This window comes from Anser brachyrhynchus (genome assembly GCF_964034855.1).
Source record: "Anser brachyrhynchus genome assembly, chromosome: 5".
NCBI classification, from domain to species: Eukaryota; Metazoa; Chordata; class Aves; order Anseriformes; family Anatidae; genus Anser; species Anser brachyrhynchus.
Window position 1 is genome coordinate 11772428 of NC_137699.1, and position 18349 is coordinate 11790776.

The 18349-nt window shown below is 46.1% G+C and overlaps 2 protein-coding genes across 3 annotated transcripts in view; one reads left to right on the forward strand and one right to left on the reverse strand.

The window, feature by feature from the left end:
- The window catches only part of LOC308195293 (uncharacterized protein), an 82410-nt gene extending 69368 nt beyond the window's left edge, over nucleotides 1-13042 (forward strand). Inside the window, exon 2 of the mRNA XM_080592413.1 lies at nucleotides 5054-13042. Coding sequence (XP_080448539.1) covers nucleotides 7161-9566 — 2406 coding nt within the window. The 5' untranslated portion in view covers nucleotides 5054-7160 and the 3' untranslated portion in view covers nucleotides 9567-13042. The remainder of the gene's footprint in view (nucleotides 1-5053) is intronic.
- The window catches only part of NAV2 (neuron navigator 2), a 431840-nt gene that overhangs the window by 374950 nt on the left and 38541 nt on the right, over nucleotides 1-18349 (reverse strand). The window lies entirely within an intron of this gene.

The window sequence follows — 18349 nt, forward strand, 5'->3', positions numbered from 1 at the left end:
CAACGCTTTGGCTAGTACTTCAAATAAATCCAGACGTGAAAATCCCGAGGTTCTATCACTGATTCTTAAAATCACATCACTTGCCTTTTCTAGCGGACATTTACTCATCTATAAAATATGTATTACACATATACCTTCTTTTTAGAGCAAGAACATTGCAACACTTACATATTTTTCTATAACTACCCCTGACTTCTCTAGGCTCACTGAAGCCCGTTACCTGATGCATTTGTGTAGAACACGACTGAGTTCTGTCATCGAAACACCAACCAAATAGCTGCGGCCACGATAACAAGGGCTTAAACCCCTCAGTGCCAATTTTCCACTTCGCTGCATTCGATACCACAAGCCAGCAGCAACCCTCCGAAGGCCACATTGAGTAAAACAGGCAGAAGGCACACAAGTTGTCTGATTCCTTTTCAATTTGAGCACAAGCTCTTCTGCTATTCCTCGTCCACAATTTTTAAAAGTGAATACCTTTGATTGCTGCCAAGTCTTGAACAATTTCAATTCAGAACGAGCACATCTAAGCAAATGCTCAACTTAAGCATGCCTTTAGAGGCATTAAAAGAGGCATATCGTAGTTTGAAGACAACATCATATGCAGCGTATGTGTTACAGGCATGTACAGATACCACGTCCTATCGCATTTACTTCACAAGAAGCTTAATCATGCAGTACATCTTCTCAGGTCCAATTGTTGACTTTACCGCAATTACTACGTCCTCAAAACAAAACAGCTCGTATGAAAATTCCCCTTCCCTCCCTTAAAAGTTGCATTCAGGTCATTATCCTGATATTGAAACAGGTGTATCGAGTTAGGCTTTTTTTCTTCTTTTTCCAAATGTATTCAAATGACAACCTTTACAAGTCTATGAAATACAATTTTTCAGGTGTCTTCAGGTTGTCTTAAAAACCCATCTTATAAAGCTATTTCATAAAGAAAAATCCCTACTCACACTTGCACTGCAAAATGTCACGGGTTCAGTAGTTCAACTGATTTCTTCGGTGTCTGCTTGGTTTTAAGACTGTTACACACACTTGCACACCATATAATTGTAGGTACAATACTTCCCCTTATTATTTAATCCCCTGGAGCTATAACTGAAAAATGCTAATATTACCTTGCATGCTTGAAGCAGCTTGTTAAAGAAAGGCAATTTTCTCATGTGTCAAAAGATTCCAGTCTCATGAGATCCTCTGGTTAATTCATAAAGTAATGTAATCATAATTAAAGCAAAATCGCATCTTACCCAACCATCATGTTTTGCAAGACAGATTTAGCTAAAACCCAAAAATCCACGCTGCCAGCAGGAACTGAGTAAAATCGCATTGCAGGTGAAGGAGAAGGGGGGACGGGAGGCTGGAGGTGATGCAGGGCTCGGGCAGCCCCAGGCTCTCAGCAAATACAGGGTGGACGGGCCATACACCTCTCTACCAGACAGGTTACTCTTTTTTTTTTTTTTTTTTAATGTTTTTCCTCCTGAAAATTATTACTGCAACAAGTCCCTCACCCTGTAACCACTCAGAGCAATACAGAAGCGGAGCTTTTGCTGTTCGCCCCCACAGAACCACGCTTTCGCAGAAACCCCAGAGCAGACAGAGCGGACAACATGGACATTTTGTTTTCTCCTAGGTTATACGCAGCCACAGAAGGAACCACATTCGGAATAACAACAGCAAAATCAAGATAACCAGAATCATACCCTGCACCTAATGCTGGTTTCCTTGACAGGCTGAATTAACAATAAATACAGCATGCAGTGCAGCAAGGATCTGCCTCTGAGTTAGACCACATAACTCTGGGAAGGAAAACAGAACAACTCTCTTGCCTTTTTTTTTTATTATTATTGAAAACAGATGTATAATCAAATACAATAACAAGCTGTAATCTAGTTTTTAGAAGTTACTAAGAGTCAGCAAAACCGCATACAAAACACTATGTTACTCAAAACGATGACATGTTCCTCGCCAGTAGCTACACAAAAAGTTAAGGCATCAAGACCACGTTAGACTCCAATAAAAGTAGGCTCAGTCCACGTGCTCGAGAAAATAAGGGTTAGATAGGAAAGCTCTGCCTACTTCTGCCAAATATGTTGCAGGTTGGGGGGAGAACCAACAGGAAAACACACTTAAAAAAAATCACTATCTTACTGCAGGAGAAGGCGGCGTGCCTGAAAAACCTCAGTTTGGTAACCACTCTTACTGCACTTTGTCAGTAAGTTGATGGGTTCGTAAGGTCATGGAAAGTGCCCTGGCCAGCAACAGGAGAGCTGAATACTGAAAACGTCAGTAACTTCCTCTTACTCATTGCCCATGCTCACTCATGCTGTTGTGTTACAAAGAGAGTGGGGAGTATCTAACAACTCCCACCAGAGGACCCTACTCTCAGCTGAAGCTCCTAACCCCCGTCGGTGAATCAAGCATATGATTTATAAAAGGGTATGCAGGGCGCAGAGATAAGACACCAGTAATCCAACTGGGAGTGCAGGTAGGGAAATCATTAGACATGCACTCACGTTGTACTCTACAATACACAGTGCACGTGTGTGTGTAAAGGACATGTTTAACTCCATTTCATGTTTCTTCTCCCTCTTGAGGAATGCTGATGTCCTATCTTTATTCCTCACTTGTTATTTGTAAGGAGTTATCAAGTTTAAGTGCCGTCTTTTTCTCTCTTGTAAGAAGAGAGTGCTTGAGCCTGTCAATTAAATACATCCCTTGCTTTTCCCAGTTCAAGCACAAATTTCCAGACTCAGGCTCTGAATGTAACCAAAAATCCTCCCACACCATGAGCGTGTTGCAGAATTTTACCGTCACATTCCAAACATGGAGCAAAAACTTTTCCAAGTTATTAATAGTCATGATGGGTACTTCAAAAGGCTAAAGCAGTCAAAACTGAATTGGCCTGTTTTGTTTTTGTTGGCGTTGTTTTCTTTTAGAGATCTTAACCCTTGGAGACCTGGAGAAAAACGGGATGAGGCACGACCGCGTGGGGCAGCCTTTCTCTCTGGCAAGCCAAATGGCCCAGGTGAGCCAGCCCCAGAAAAGGGGCCCTCAGCCCCCTCAATCCTTGTCCTTGTCCACGTGAGGGCATCTTCCAGGCCGCTCCCAACACAGCCGCCTTTGGCCACGCATGGGCCACTCCATCAGAGAGGCTTGCTGAGGTCACAGGGGACACCACTGCCCCGCCTGTGCTGCGGGCCCTACAAAACAGGACGCCTGCAGCTGGCCCAGCACTCGCTGAGCTTCAAGGCCCTCTGACAGCCAGCTTGTGCGGCAGGAGGTAGAGCAGAAGCATGGAGGCGAGAGGCAGCCCTTCTTGGTGTGCGAGGACAGCAATGCAGTCCAAGGAAGCACCAAGGAAGGCAGCTAACGATAAGGAGAAGTGTCATGGGCAGAGGGGTAGTGCTGGTGGCACAAGAAACACCTGTGCCCGAGAGACCTCTGGCACGCAGCCCACAGACACTTACCGGCAGTACCACTGGCACTGCAACAACGCGGGGAACGGGCCGCCCCCTCAGCCATACAGCGACAGGGGGCCTGGGCCTTCCCCGTGTCACAGTGGAGGCCTGGAGCGAAAGCAGGAGCACCAGGCAGACAGCCGCATGGAGCAGAGGCATACCTGTCGTCCAGAATACAGCGTGGGACCCAGCCATGGCTGTAAAACAGATGGCAGCGTTGAAACCATGCATGGAAATGAACTAGAGAGTGGCATGGGACCTAGGCTCGGAACTGGACGACCCCCTGGTTCGGCACCCTGGCCTGAAAACATTCCTGATGGAAGGCATCCCGTTTGGGCAGTCCCGGGCAAGGACTGGCTTGTCCTTCTGCCAAACACCGTGGAGCCCATGGAGCTCAGTTCACCAGAAGAGGCAGAGGAACCAATGGAAGTGGATCCACCTCGGCCAGATCAGACCTGGGACTACCCCGGCATGTCTTCGCTCTCTGCCATCAGAGCACACCAACAGCGTCACAGGAGTGCCCGGTGAGCTCCCTACTTGTTGCTCAGGCCCCATCCCAAGCATTAGCTTGGAGCCACCAAACACCACGGACATCCCGCAGGCTCACCTGCAAGATGTCCTGGTGTCCCGGTTTCAGTTAGGACAGAGTTAATTTTCCTCCTAGTAGCTGGTAGGGTGCTATGTTTTGGATTAGGATGAGAAGAGCGCTGATAACATGCTGATGTTTTAATTGTTGCAGAGCAGTGCTTACACCAGGCCAAGGACTTTTCGGCTTCTCGCTCTGTCCTGCCAGCGAGCAGGCTGGGGGTGCAGCAGGAGCTGGGAGGGGACAGACCCAGGACAGCTGACCCAAACTGGCCAAAGGGGTATTCCATACCATCTGGCGTCATGCTAAACAATATATAGGGGTGGCTGGCCGGGGTGGGGGGCCAGCTGCTCGGGGATAGGCTGGGCATCGGTCAGCGGGTGGTGAGCAATTGCGTTGTGCATCACTTGTTTCGTACACATTATTAGTAGTAGTGCTATTATCATTATTATTATTATTGTTATTATTATTTTCCTGTCTTAATAAACTGTCTTTATCTCAACTCACAGGCTTCACTTTCCCGTTTCTCTCCCCCATCCCAGAGGCTGTGTGAGCGAACGGCTGTGTGGTGTGTAGCTGCCGGCCGGGTTAAACCACAACAGTCCTTTTGGCGCCCAACGTGGGGCTCGAAGGGTTGAGATAACGACAGATTTGACCAGAGTGTGTTAAACTAAAATTGGTATAAGTATTGGACTGCTTAATAGTTGCTAGTCACGATGTTGATTGCCTTAATCTCAAGTCTGCTGTGCCTGTTTTCCAAATTGAGTTTTATAGCACCTTACTTTCTGTATGTGCTCCCCGTCACGCTGTTTATCCTTTCCGGGCCCTGGTTTAAGATTCTTATGGTACTGTGCGGTGTAACAATGGCTTATGAAATGATGAGATTTCTGGTCATGACTCTAACCTGGTATTTGTACTCAGCACTGTTGTTGACTCTATACTTTGGAACCCATATCTCGGAAACTATTAGCAATTACACCTACTGCCTTTTTTCGTCAGGGAGCCAATCTGTGAAGGGGACAGGGGAAGACATGTTTCCCTACCTGTTCACTCTCCCTTTCTCCTTCACCACTACCCTCTTATCCCCCGAGCTAGTTACGGTGGTTCTCCGAGATGTTGAATATCCTTGTGATACTCAGACCAGCATGTTCTTGTTGTTATGTCTCCTGAATGCGCTTCAGGTTTTGTTTAAGGTTAAACAACTACTTAGCAATCTCATCCGGAGATCTGTCTTGAGGCGGGATAGTTGCGAGTGGCAGGGAGTGTGGGAGGATATGGGCAGGTTTCTAGAGCAGTGGGCACCTCCAGTGTTTTGGACATTCACCCCTGAACAACTGCAAAATCCTAAAAAACCGGTAGAATGCTTGAAAAAAAGGTGTCATGACTCTGGCTGTTCCAAAGTGACACAAATCACTGTAGCGTGCTGGGGTCTGGCTTGTGCCTATCGAGCTGCAATTGATGCTACTATCAACCTAGCTCCAGCTCCTGCAGCCGCTCCAGCAGCTGCTCCAGCTCCCGCAGCCGGGAATTAGAGGACAGGGAAGCCAGGAAGCTGGGATCCCTTGCTAGAGACGCAGGCATTGACAAAGCAATTAGAGATGGAGCACGATCTCACAGCCTCTGGAGGCATCTCCTGTCAGCTGTGAAGGAAAGGCATCCCTTCAAGGAAGAACTTGTATGTCTACCAGGCAAGTGGACCACCATGGAGAAGGGAATTCAGTACCTGAGGGAATTAGCCATACGGGAGGTAATTTATAAGGACCTAGACGACGCACAAATATCCACAGATCCAGATGAAGTCCAGTGTATACGACCCATGTGGCAGAAGTTTGTACAAAGTGCACCATCATCATATGCCAGCTCGTTGGCAATAATGGCCTGGAAAGAGGATGAGGAACCCACAGTGGATGAAGTGGCTAAACAACTCCGGCAGTACGAAGAAAGTCTCTCCTCTTCCCTACAGGCCTGCATCTCGGCTGTGGAGAAACTCTCTGAAGAGTTCCACCAACTTAAAGAGAATTTATCTTCCCCCCCACCTGAACGAACCTGTGTCCACCAACTAAAAGAGAATACTTCGGAGAAACTTTCTGAAGAGGTCCACCAACTTAAAGAGATTTTATTTTCCTCCCCACCTGTACAAACCAGTGTCTCAGCTATTAGGGGTAAGTGTTCATCCATGCAAGGAAGACAATATGGTGGGCACACACCCCATGCCACCCTGTGGTTTTACCTACGTGACCATGGAGAGGACATGAGAAAATGGGATGGAAAATCTACTGCGACCCTAGAGGCACGGGTACATGAGTTGCAAAAGAAAACAATCGGGAAAAAGGGGTTCTCTGAAAAGTTTGCTGCTCCAACTTCCAGCAGGCAGTTCTTTAAACACAGAAACGAAGATTCTGACCAGGACTAGAGGGGCCCTGCCTCCAGCCAGGGGGAGGAAAGGGACAATCGAGTTTATTGGACTGTGTGGATTCGATGGCCTGGCACGTCAGATGCACAGAAGTATAAGGCTTTGGTAGACACCGGTGCACAATGTACTCTAATGCCATCAAGCTATAAAGGGCCAGAGCCCATCTGTATTTATGGTGTGACGGGGGGATCCCAGCAGTTAACTGTATTGGAGGCTGAAGTGAGTCTAACCGGTAATGAGTGGCAAAAGCACCGTATTGTGACTGGCCCAGATGCTCCGTGCATCCTTGGCATAGACTATCTTAGAAGAGGATATTTCAAGGACCCAAAAGGGTTCCGCTGGGCTTTTGGCATAGCTGCCTTAGAGACAGCTAGAGACAGCTTAGAGACGGTTGTCTACCTTGCCCGGTCTCTCAGAGGACCCTTCTGTTGTGGGGTTGCTGAGGGTTGAAGAACAGCAAGTGCCGATCGCTACCACAACTGTGCACCGGCGGCAATATCGCACCAACCGAGACTCCCTGAGTCCCATCCATAAGCTAATTCGTCAACTGGAGAGCCAAGGAGTGATCAGCAAGACTCATTCACCTTTTAATAGTCCCATACGGCCAGTGCGAAAGTCTAATGGTGAGTGGAGACTAACAGTGGACTATCGTGGCCTGAACGAAGTCACGCCACCACTGAGTGCTGCGGTGCCGGACATGCTAGAACTCCAGTATGAACTGGAATCAAAGGCAGCCAAGTGGTATGCCACAATTGATATCGCTAATGCATTTTTCTCCATCCCTCTAGCAGCACAGTGCAGGCCACAGTTTGCTTTCACTTGGAGGGGAGTCCAATATACTTGGAATCGGCTGCCCCAGGGGTGGGAACACAGCCCTACCATTTGCCATGGACTGATCCAGTCTGCGCTGGAGCAGGGGGAAGCTCCTGAACACCTGCAGTACATCGATGACATGATTGTGTGGGGTGACACTGCAGAGGAAGTTTTCGAGAAAGAGAAGAAAATAGTCCAAATCCTTCTGAAGGCCGGTTTTGCCATAAAACAAAATAAAGGACCTGCACGAGAGATCCAGTTTTTAGGAATAAAATGGCAAGATGGATGCCATCAAATCCCAATGGATGTGATCAACAAAATAACAGCTATGTCTCCACCAACTAGCAAAACAGAAACACAAACTTTCCTAGGTGTCGTGGGGTTTTGGAGAATGCATATTCCAAATTACAGTCTGATTGTAAACCCGCTCTACCAAGTAACCCGTAAGAAGAATGCTTTTGAATGGGGCCCTGAGCAACGACAAGCCTTTGAACAAATTAAGCAGGAAATAGTTCATGCAGTAGCCCTCGGGCCAGTCCGAACAGGACCAGATGTAAAGAATGTGCTCTACACCGCAGCCAGGGAGAATGGTCCCACCTGCCTCTGGCAGAAAGAACCTGGGGAAACTCGAGGTCGACCCCTGGGGTTTTGGAGTCGGGGATACAGAAGATCTGAGGCCCGCTATACTCCAACTGAAAAGGAGATATTGGCAGCATATGAAGGAGTTCGATCTGCTTCAGAAGTGGTCCGTACTGAAGCGCAGCTCCTCCTGGCACCCCGACTGCCGGTACTAGGCTGGATGTTCAAAGGAAGGGTCCCCTCTACACATCATGCAACTGATGCCACATGGAGCAAGTGGGTTGCACTGATTACTCAGCGAGCTCGAATAGGAAACCCCAGTCGCCCAGGAATCTTGGAGGTGATTATGGACTGGCCAGAAGGCAAATACTTTGGGATATCATCAGAGGAGGAGGTGGTCCGTGCTGAAGAAGCCCCACTGTACAACAAGCTACCGGAAAATGAGAAGAAACATGCCTTGTTCACTGATGGGTCCTGTCGTATTGTGGGAAAGCATCGGAGATGGAAAGCTGCTGTATGGAGTCCTACACGACGAGTTGCAGAAGCTGCTGCGGGAGAAGGTGAATCGAGTCAGTTTGCAGAAGTGAAAGCCATTCAGCTGGCTTTAGATATTGCTGAACGAGAAAAGTGGCCAGTTCTCTATCTCTATACTGATTCATGGATGGTAGCAAATGCCCTGTGGGGGTGGTTACAGCAATGGAAGCAGAACAACTGGCAGCGCAGGGGCAAGCCCATCTGGGCTGCGGCATTGTGGCAAGATATTGCTGCCCGGGTGGAGAACCTGGTTGTAAAGGTACGCCATGTAGATGCTCATGTGCCCAAGAATCGGGCTACTGAAGAACATCAAAACCACCAGCAGGCGGATCAGGCTGCTAAGATTGAAGTGGCTCAGGTGGACCTGGACTGGCAACATAAAGGTGAATTATTTATAGCCCGATGGGCCCATGACACCTCAGGCCATCAACGTAGAGATGCAACATACAGATGGGCTTGTGATCGAGGGGTGGACCTGACCATGGACACTATAGCACAGGTTATTCATGACTGTGAAACATGTGCTGCAATCAAGCAAGCCAAACGGTCAAAGCCTCTTTGGTATGGAGGACGATGGCTGAAATATAAACATGGAGAGGCCTGGCAGATTGATTACATCACACTCCCTCAAACACGCAACGGCAAGCGCCACGTACTTACAATGATGGAAGCAACCACCGGATGGCTGGAAACATATCCTGTGCCCCATGCCACCGCCCGGAACACTATCCTGGGCCTTGAAAAGCAAGTCCTATGGCGACATGGCACCCCAGAGAGAATTGAGTCAGACAACGGGACTCATTTCCGAAACAACCTTATAGACACTTGGGCCAAAGAACATGGTATTGAGTGGGTGTATCACATCCCCTATCATGCACCAGCCTCTGGAAAAGTTGAACGATACAATGGACTGTTGAAGACTACACTGAAAGCAATGGGTGCTGGGACATTCAAAAATTGGGATACACATTTGGCAAAGGCCACCTGGTTAGTCAATACCAGGGGATCTGCCAACCGAGCTGGACCTGCCCAATCAAACCTGTTACGCACTGTAGAAGGGGATAAAGTTCCTGTAGTGCACGTAAGAAACATGCTGGGTAAAACAGTCTGGGCTACTCCTGCCTCAGGAAAAGACAAACCCATTCGTGGGATTGCTTCTGCTCAGGGACCTGAATGAGTTGAATTGTAGTACGTTAATTATTATATAATACTGTATGTCATCACTACCATGATTGCTATATACCATAGATGAAAACGGTGATTAATTAGAATGTATTGGAAAGAGTGTAACCTGAGCATGACATAAATTGTATGGAATAAGGGGTGGATATCTGTCCTGGTTTCAGTTAGGACAGAGTTAATTTTCCCTCATAGTAGCTGGTAGGGTGCTACGTTTTGGATTAGGATGAGAAGAGCGCTGATAACATGCTGATGTTTTAATTGCTGCAGAGCAGTGCTTACACCAAGCCAAGGACTTTTCGGCTTCTTGCTCTGTCCTGCCAGCGAGCAGGCTGGGGGTGCAGCAGGAGCTGGGAGGGGACAGACCCAGGACAGCTGACCCAAACTGGCCAAAGGGGTATTCCATACCATCTGACGTCATGCTAAACAATATATAGGGGTGGCTGGCTGGGGTGGGGGGGTCGGCTGCTCGGGGATAGGCTGGGCATCGGTCAGCGGGTGGTGAGCAATTGCATTGTGCATCACTTGTTTTCTTACACATTATTATTAGTAATACTATTATTATTATTATTATTGTTATTTTCCTGTCTTAATAAACTGTCTTTATCTCAACTCACCGGCTTCACTTTCCCATTTCTCTCCCCCATCCCACAGGGGGAGGGGGGAGGGTGAGCAAATGGCTGTGTGGTGTTTAGCTGCCGGCCAGGTTAAACCACAACACCCAGCAATAAACAACTCTGTTGCCGATTCTCAGGGGTTGTGTGAGTGCTTCTTTCCCTTCCCCCAGCCCTTGTGCGAGAGGTGGCATCTCCTGCGCAGTGCCTTGAGGAAGAGCACAAGAGAGGACCCAGCTTCCTTCAGGCTGCTGCGCTGGAGTTCCAGGAGGAGTCCCCGTGGGCCACTATGCACCTTTAACACTAGTGAAAATAGACCGAGGAATGAAAATATTAGTGTGTAAGCAATTATAGGTGGTTCATTTCTTACATTAGGAGTGAGTTTCTATATCTGAGTAATTGGAGAAGGCTGAGGTACTCAGCAACTTCTTTGCCTCCGTCTGCACTGGTAGGCGGGCTTCCCAAGTCTTTCATTTCCCTGGACCCGTAAATGGAGGCTTAGGGAGCAAAGTCCCACCCACTGTAAGTGAAGAGCTGGTTCAAGACCACCTGATGAATCTAAGCAGGTACAAGTCTGTGGGACCCGATGACATGAATCCCAGGGTCCTGAGGGAACTGGCTGATGTAGTTGCCTAGCCTCTCTCCATCATAGCTGAAAAGTCCTGGCATTTGGGCGATGTCCCTGGTGAGTGAAAAAATGGAAACTTCACACCCCTACTCTTCAACAATTAAAACAAAGAATTGAACAATGAGCACTACCCTTCAACAATCAAAACAATTAGGAGACATTTCTTCTCAGAACGAGCGGTCAGGCATTAGGAGGGGTTGCCCAGGGAAGTGGTGAAGTCACCGTCCCTGGGGGTGTTCAAGAAAAAGTTGGACCTGGCGCATAGGGACATGGTTTAGTGGGTGATACTGGTGGTAGGAGGATGGTTGGACGAGATGATCTTGAAGGTCTTTTCCAACCTTAATTTTTCAATGATTCTATGATTCTATAACTCGAGAAGGCCTTTTCCTAGTCCAACAAATCACACTACATGCAACCAGTATAACAGACCTGTTGAGTATTTCTGTACAAAGACACATACACAGAAACGTGATTGTAGCATGCCTCCAGCCACTACAATTAGCATAGGATTCATTTTTTTTTTTTTGCCAAATTTCAAGAAAAAACAATGCCCACTTTTCAAGCTTTGTAAAATACAAATTACTCTAAATTCCTCCTTGAAAACAATTTTGACAGTTTCTGGTGTCATCTGTTCTAACAGAAGAACTGAAAGTTTTAAATTCGTGCTTGGAGTATCGTGGAAAATTAAGATGGCCCAGGAAATTCATTTTTCATACAGTAAGCCTCATCATCAGAAAACTGCAACTCTGGACTGAGAAACAGGTAGATTATTAATATTGTAAAGTACATAATAAAATCATTCCGTGGGATTTTTGTTTTTTATCAAATTCAACATCAATGCTAGTTACTCTCTTTCAAACTACAAAAGGGTCCTGCTGATATCAAGAAAAGTCAAGGATTTGGGGGCAGGTTGGACGAGATGATCTATAGAGGTCCCTTCCAACTTCAACCATTTTGTGACTCTGATATGAAGAATATATCGTGGCTTCTTCAGGAACGGTCCATACTTCTCACCCCACTTCTGACAGCCCAGAAGTTGCATTCCATGGACTCCAAGATCCTGAAAGGTTTAGTCCATGAAGATGCAGCTACCATGAAAAACTAACACCCAGACTCTTGTGCTTATGCAGACTTGTGTTTATGACATGGAACATTGTGAAAACACCCCTCTTTTTTTTTTCCCTTAAAAAAATAATAAAAGTTAATATTTAATAACAAAACAAAGATCTGTCACAGTTACCGTTTTGAAGCATTATTACCACCCAAACCACATCTCCTCCTCTTTAAGGATTTCCGTATAAATCATGACTTGTAAGTTCTTAAAGAACATGGCAGTAAGAAGTAATGTGAACACACCGTGTAGATGTTAAAATTCCAATTCGCCTCATTTTTATTGCGTGCTTCAGAGCACGCTTTAAGCATCCTTTAGATCTCTTCAAGACACAGAAGCACTGTGGTTAACGCCTGCGGCACCTGCAGGGCCACTTTCCATTGGATGACAACATTTATGAACAAATAGCTAAAACATTTCTTATTATTGCCACACTTAACACCAAGACAATGCGCAGAGCGAGGGCACGCTGGCGGCAGACACAAAGAACATGAGGTCCCCAGCACGTCTGCTGCTGCTCTCTATATATACACACATATATAAAACAGACAGTACCAGCAAGCCTAATTTTGACCTAATTTTTGACCATGTCATGCTTTACAGGGCTCCTGTAACTCTTATTTCTCTTATTTCTCACATTTTATTTTGTAGAGAACACAGGGCTTAAGTCCTGCACTCATCCCCGTTCCTTTGAAGGTATTTTAGTTGAACTTTGTTTTCTGTATCACTGAGCGAGGGCAGAAGCAAGCTCCGTTTACCTTAGGGAAAAGGAAAAGCACAGCCTTCGTCTGGTAGACACAAAAATGTTTTGTTTTATTTTAATTTAAATGGTCTCTGAGATAAAGGCCACCAATTAGAAGTTAGAGATCCTGATCCGCCTGACCAATAGATGCGTCAAATCAATTGATAATTTATTAACATGGATTTTTGGCCCTGGCATGCTTTCCAGGGCACTGAGCAACCCTTACTTCTCACGATGCATCCCAGTACCGAAATCCACACACACCGCAGACCTACCTAGCTGTGTGCCTGGAGAGAAGAAATTTAATGCAAAATCCTGGGAATAGCTCAGGGTTTTCTCAGTGATATACTGCATGAAAAGGCGAGATGCCAGTTCCATTCTGACATGCTGTTCAGCCTATAGATACAGCATTCTTATTTCCAGATCATAGTAGGATAGCATAATTCATCTTCATTTACTCGAGGGCGAGTTCCAGATTTTCACCTGCTTCCAAGCCTGTAGGACAGTTGCCTCTTTCCCTTCAGGAGAGGAAACTTCTAAGTTTAACCATGACTTTATAATACCGTGTTAACACGATAGCCCCTTCTCACTTCACGTACTAATCCCGCCACATTCAATAGCAAAACCACCAGGTTATTATTGCTGTAATAACAGGTTATAACAATAAGCTGGGATCGTCTCAGTAACAATCAAGCTCAGCAAATGAAATTATGGCTCAGCGGTGGCTTCGTCACAGCCTCCGATACAGCCAGGGCTGAGCCGGCTCTTTCCCCGCTGCAGAGGGAGCCTGGGGGCAGCCAGCAGGTGATGACCAGAGCTCATATTAAGCAACTCCCTCAGGAATAAGAAAGCACCTTTGCCTGAACTTAATGCCAGATCAACTCCTAAAGGACAAAGCTATGTTAAATATCTTTATTCTTCTAGCCATAGATATGTGGTTTCAGAAGTAGAGATGTTCTGCCTTTACCCTCGACACAACTTAATTGTAAGGGTCTGCTTTCCTGACGTGGAGGCTCTTCTATTGCTGTACCGATCTCATTATTTCTCTGGGTGGCAGGAGCAAACACCAAAACCTTTGGCCCACTGTGCTTCTCGGGAGCTGCAGTAACAACTACTAAAAGGACCGAACAACAGCTAAAAATTGATGCGAGTGCCAGCAGTAGATAACAGCTGACCTAGATGGGCTTTCAAATTAAGGCTGTTCAATATGTTAATCTGGAAATCTACCACCAAACACATACGAGATTGCTATTACCAAGCGGATACTCCAAAAAAGCAATGTTCAACTTTCTCTTCTATATTATGAGCCAGAACTGTGTCAAAACCCAAAGACAGATTGTGTCATCAGCATCAAACAGGTAAAAGCAATGGTGAAAAAATGCATCTTTTCATTTGGGAACAGATGTGATGAGTAACAAACTACTTCACAGATACAGCACGTAAGCATCAGAAACAGCCAACCCTGAGCATTTTGGACACTGCTGAAAAGCAGCTGAAGATTTCAAATCTGTGGTGTTACGTTTCCTACTCCTGGTTGGAGTGATATAGTTGTCATGTTTAATTTGCAATGAGGCAATGTTAAAAGCCGTTAGGTGTACTTTCTGCTCTGAGTTGTGGTCGCTAAAATCCCAAGCAGCAGTGCTTGGCACGGCCAGCTCAGCCAAACTGGAACTCAGGGCTCAGGATATGTTAAAAAACCTGCATCGCTTCACATCCTGAAACTTATGCTGCCATTAAAGGCTCATCACAGTATGCCCGCAGAAATGTGATTTTCCTGTTAGAAAAAAAAAAAAAACAAACATTTGACAAACGGTACAGGAATCCTATAAACAACTCCTGAGTGCCTGAGACATCACTGTGATCCCTGAGCGTCAGGGTCAGCCACCGCAGGCTCAAGAAGCATCCTGCATTACTCTCATTTACAAAAACGCCTTTTCTGATCAAAAATATTACAGGAAGGAGGTCAGCTATTAGCACTGTAATGGTTCATGAACGCCACATCTCGTAAATGAGAACATTTGGGCTGCATTTAGCGCACGTGTGGCGGCACGGTGCTGGGCAGCCCCTCAGCACCACCACGGGCAGCTCTTGAAACTGTTGTGTTGTGGTGAGAGGTGAGCTAGTGCTTCTCAAAATGACCTTTCCACAGGAATTGGGAAGATGTGACTTCTGGGAATCAAGATTTAGAGGAGTCACAGCAACGTTGTGTCTTGATTAACCCCTATCTAGACTCCTGTGACCAAGGCTGGCCTTTGGTCAGTCCTCTACATCTGTGAAGCATCGGCATGTCCTGGGGGGGACAGCAGCCACAGGGACTGAATATCCTGGGACAACTCCTGTGATTTGGGTCTTCACACAGCACGGCTAAGATTAATCTCCATGTTCACACATACAGGAAACCGATGGCATCTGGATAATAAATCAGTACCTACCACTGACTTCAGCATTTCAGCTGCCAAAGCACTTCATCCAAATTAAAGCATACAAGCAGGAGCCTGCAGAACAACCGAGTGGCTGAGCCTCCAATTTATAATTGGAACAAGCAAGAGCGATACAGAACACGGGCTTGCAAAAAGCCAGAGATCAACATCTCCTCCTGATCAGCTTCAGGATACAAGGCCATGAAGTACTGCAGCCCAAAATGCCCACGCTACAAAGACAATTGACCTCGGGGACGGAATTAAGACTCCAAAATTCTACCATCAAATTTCCTTGAATGTTGCACCCTCTTGCACACAGAACTACTTTTCCAATCTAGGCCCAAATCACCGCTCGATGGTACAAACGGCTTCTTAAGCGCACGCCCCTTCCTGCAAGTAAAAGGCTGTTTCTCCAGGTTCTCATCCTAAATGCTTTTATTATTAGTTTTATGTAACAGTACATCCGTACAACAATTATTTCCCAGCTCTCATTATTTCTGCTCAAACCTGCAGACAGTTATATCTCCATTAGCAGTTATTCAGGCAAGCAAAATTGATAGGTTAATAACTGCTGCTATAATGCAATCCAGTATTTATTCCTGCACCGAGGCATTTCCTTCCTAACCAAGTAAAACATTGCTGATCTCAGCCTGCCACTGAGAAATCCTGGTGCCGGTATCTACAGCTCCCAGCCCTCCCCAGATAGCAACACAGAAATTTGTGGGACTGAACTTCTGTTCCTCACAAAAAAACAATGCACAAACAAAAGCACCAATACGAAAATATGCATTTGCATGAGCATGCAGTTCTCCAGAGCTGATTTATACTTTAAAAACAGTAAGTCATTTCTTCAAGACAGCACCTGGAGATTTAAAAATCCTTTTCTTTACTGCTTGCAGTATACCGAGAGGCATAGATTACATTTTGGGGGGTAAAATTCTTCACAAGAAATACTCCTGTACCAGTTGAAACTTTTCCAAGTGATTCTGTAATTATCCCTGCACTAACCTTTGCCACAGTCTTATTTTCTGTAGGTTGGCTCGCGCTGGTGCTGCTGCTGACAATAGAAAAGCAATTGAGTTTTCAGAAGTGAAACAGAGAACCTAATTTAGCCCCAAAGACTTTTATTACTGGTTACGATGTGCAAAAATGAGAAAACGCAGCTTGACTTTCAGAACATATTGTAGTTTTGCTCAACTGGCAGGGTTTGAAACAGGGTTTTTTTTCTCTCATTTGCAACCACAGATGTCCCCTTCAGTAGAATTCCAGTGGTATTTTTCTAAATAAGTTCCAATTATTACTAAAATAATTGTCCTCTGTAAAGGACTTTCTTCAAAAATCCCGATAGCCAGCCTTTGCCTGGTCTCCGTGTACAAAGGAGCCATAATACCAATGACACAGAACAGAGGTCACCGAGACCAGCTCCAAATTCAGAATTATTCCAAATTCTCCAGATGGAAACCAGGCTAGGCTAAGTAGAATGGTAGAAAATACAATAACTAGCACTTCTCGCTTACCTTTTAAACATACGATCATGGTTTTTCTTTAAAATAAAAGAAAGACAGACTCTTACAAAAATATTTCTTAGACTTAATTTTGAGCACACAGCCAAAAATAGCTTATCAAAGCATGGCCATGTTACTGCAGGGATACAAACCCCAGCGTAGCCACACGCCTTTGGGCTCAGTGGCCCAAAGCAGTTTCGGGAGCCCTCATCCCTCGCAGCTGCTCATTTCAGCTGAGCAGCACCCAAGGGTGGGGGCACTGAGCATCCCTGGCCGCATGGTTAAGTGGATCAGGACCTGCTCTGGGTGATAGGCAAGCAAGTCCCTACTCCCAAGGAAAGGTTTTTAAACAAATGAAGGAACGGGCTCCTTTTCAGCTGGTGTTTGCCAACATTTCCTTCCAACATTTCCCAATATAGGTTCTCCAAACAGCTGCAAGAACGCATCTGCTGCTGGTGGAGGAGGCTGGGAGGGAGCGAAATGGGTGGCTGCAGGCTGAGCTCCAGCTCGTGCCCCACTGCCACAAATGTCAGAGCACAGCCTGAAACAGCAGCCAGGACTCCTGTTTTCCATGACTTCTCCAGGATGTCTCCTACTGACATCCACAGACGTTTCTTCCAAGCGCAATAAGCCATCCAGCTGGTAGCTGTGGATGCCCAGGTAACGTTTTCACCTTAAAACGATCCACGTGAGCATGGTTCATTTCAAAAGCTATCCCTCGCTATTTGGATGAGACGTGCTTGCAGCAAAAAGGTGCCGAAATGATCCTTTTTAGTATGCTGCTGAGTATTTTGTTACGGATCACACCATCTGTCCAAGCTAGGGAATGCAAATGAATCTATCAATTTTTAAAATATAAACTTAAAATGATGCATGTGATATTAAAAAACCCCATTCGAGCACCTTTGGCTGCATGCTTATTATTTGAAATCTGCTATTGAAAAAGCAGGATTATTCTTACTGCCTGTTCCAATTTCATAAAAGAGCTCCCCATTATTTATAGCTTCACTGGTCTTTGTATGAAAACAATACTTCTGCCTTTATCTTCTGAGTATTAACAGATACAATACGAAGTATTTTGTTGATATTAATGTGCTTACAGCTTATTACACGGAGTTAATTAAAATTTGAATAAGGCAAAATCTGGAAATTCTGCATGTCTAATTTGTCCACGAAAGCAGCTTGCCGTACAAATAGCTCTGTAAGAGCATTATGCTATCGCAAGGCAGCACGCGATTCCGCTCCGGCTCCATTCGTTTCCAGGAGAACTAGGAAAAACCGCACGGCTCTGCGGACAAGCCATTAGCTTGTCATCTCCAGGGAAATGGGTCGGCATTTGAGCCCCAGCCAGATGAGATCTCAGCCTATTTCTCCTTGAGCAGTACCTGCTGCCACACAACAGGACTGTGGCACAGCTCAGGTGGGACGGCTGCAGCCACCCCACAGCCCGAGCCTGAATTTTTGAGGCACTGCAAACCGCAGACCTTGGAATGCCTCCTCCGGGGCTGCACAGGCTGAAACTGCCAGGCTTCACGCCTCGCACACGTGTGTGCATGAACACACCGAGCCATGCTTCTCCTCTGGAGGTTTTACAGCCACAAGGCCGCATCGTCAGCTGGGTACAGCCTGACATCCCTCACTTGCGCTAATGAAGCTGTGGTAATTCGTACCAGCTGAGGATTTATCCCCCGGGAGCATATATTGGCATAAGTTATGTCAGCTGCCTGCCTGCTCTTATGTGCTGCTCTGTCATCCAGCACA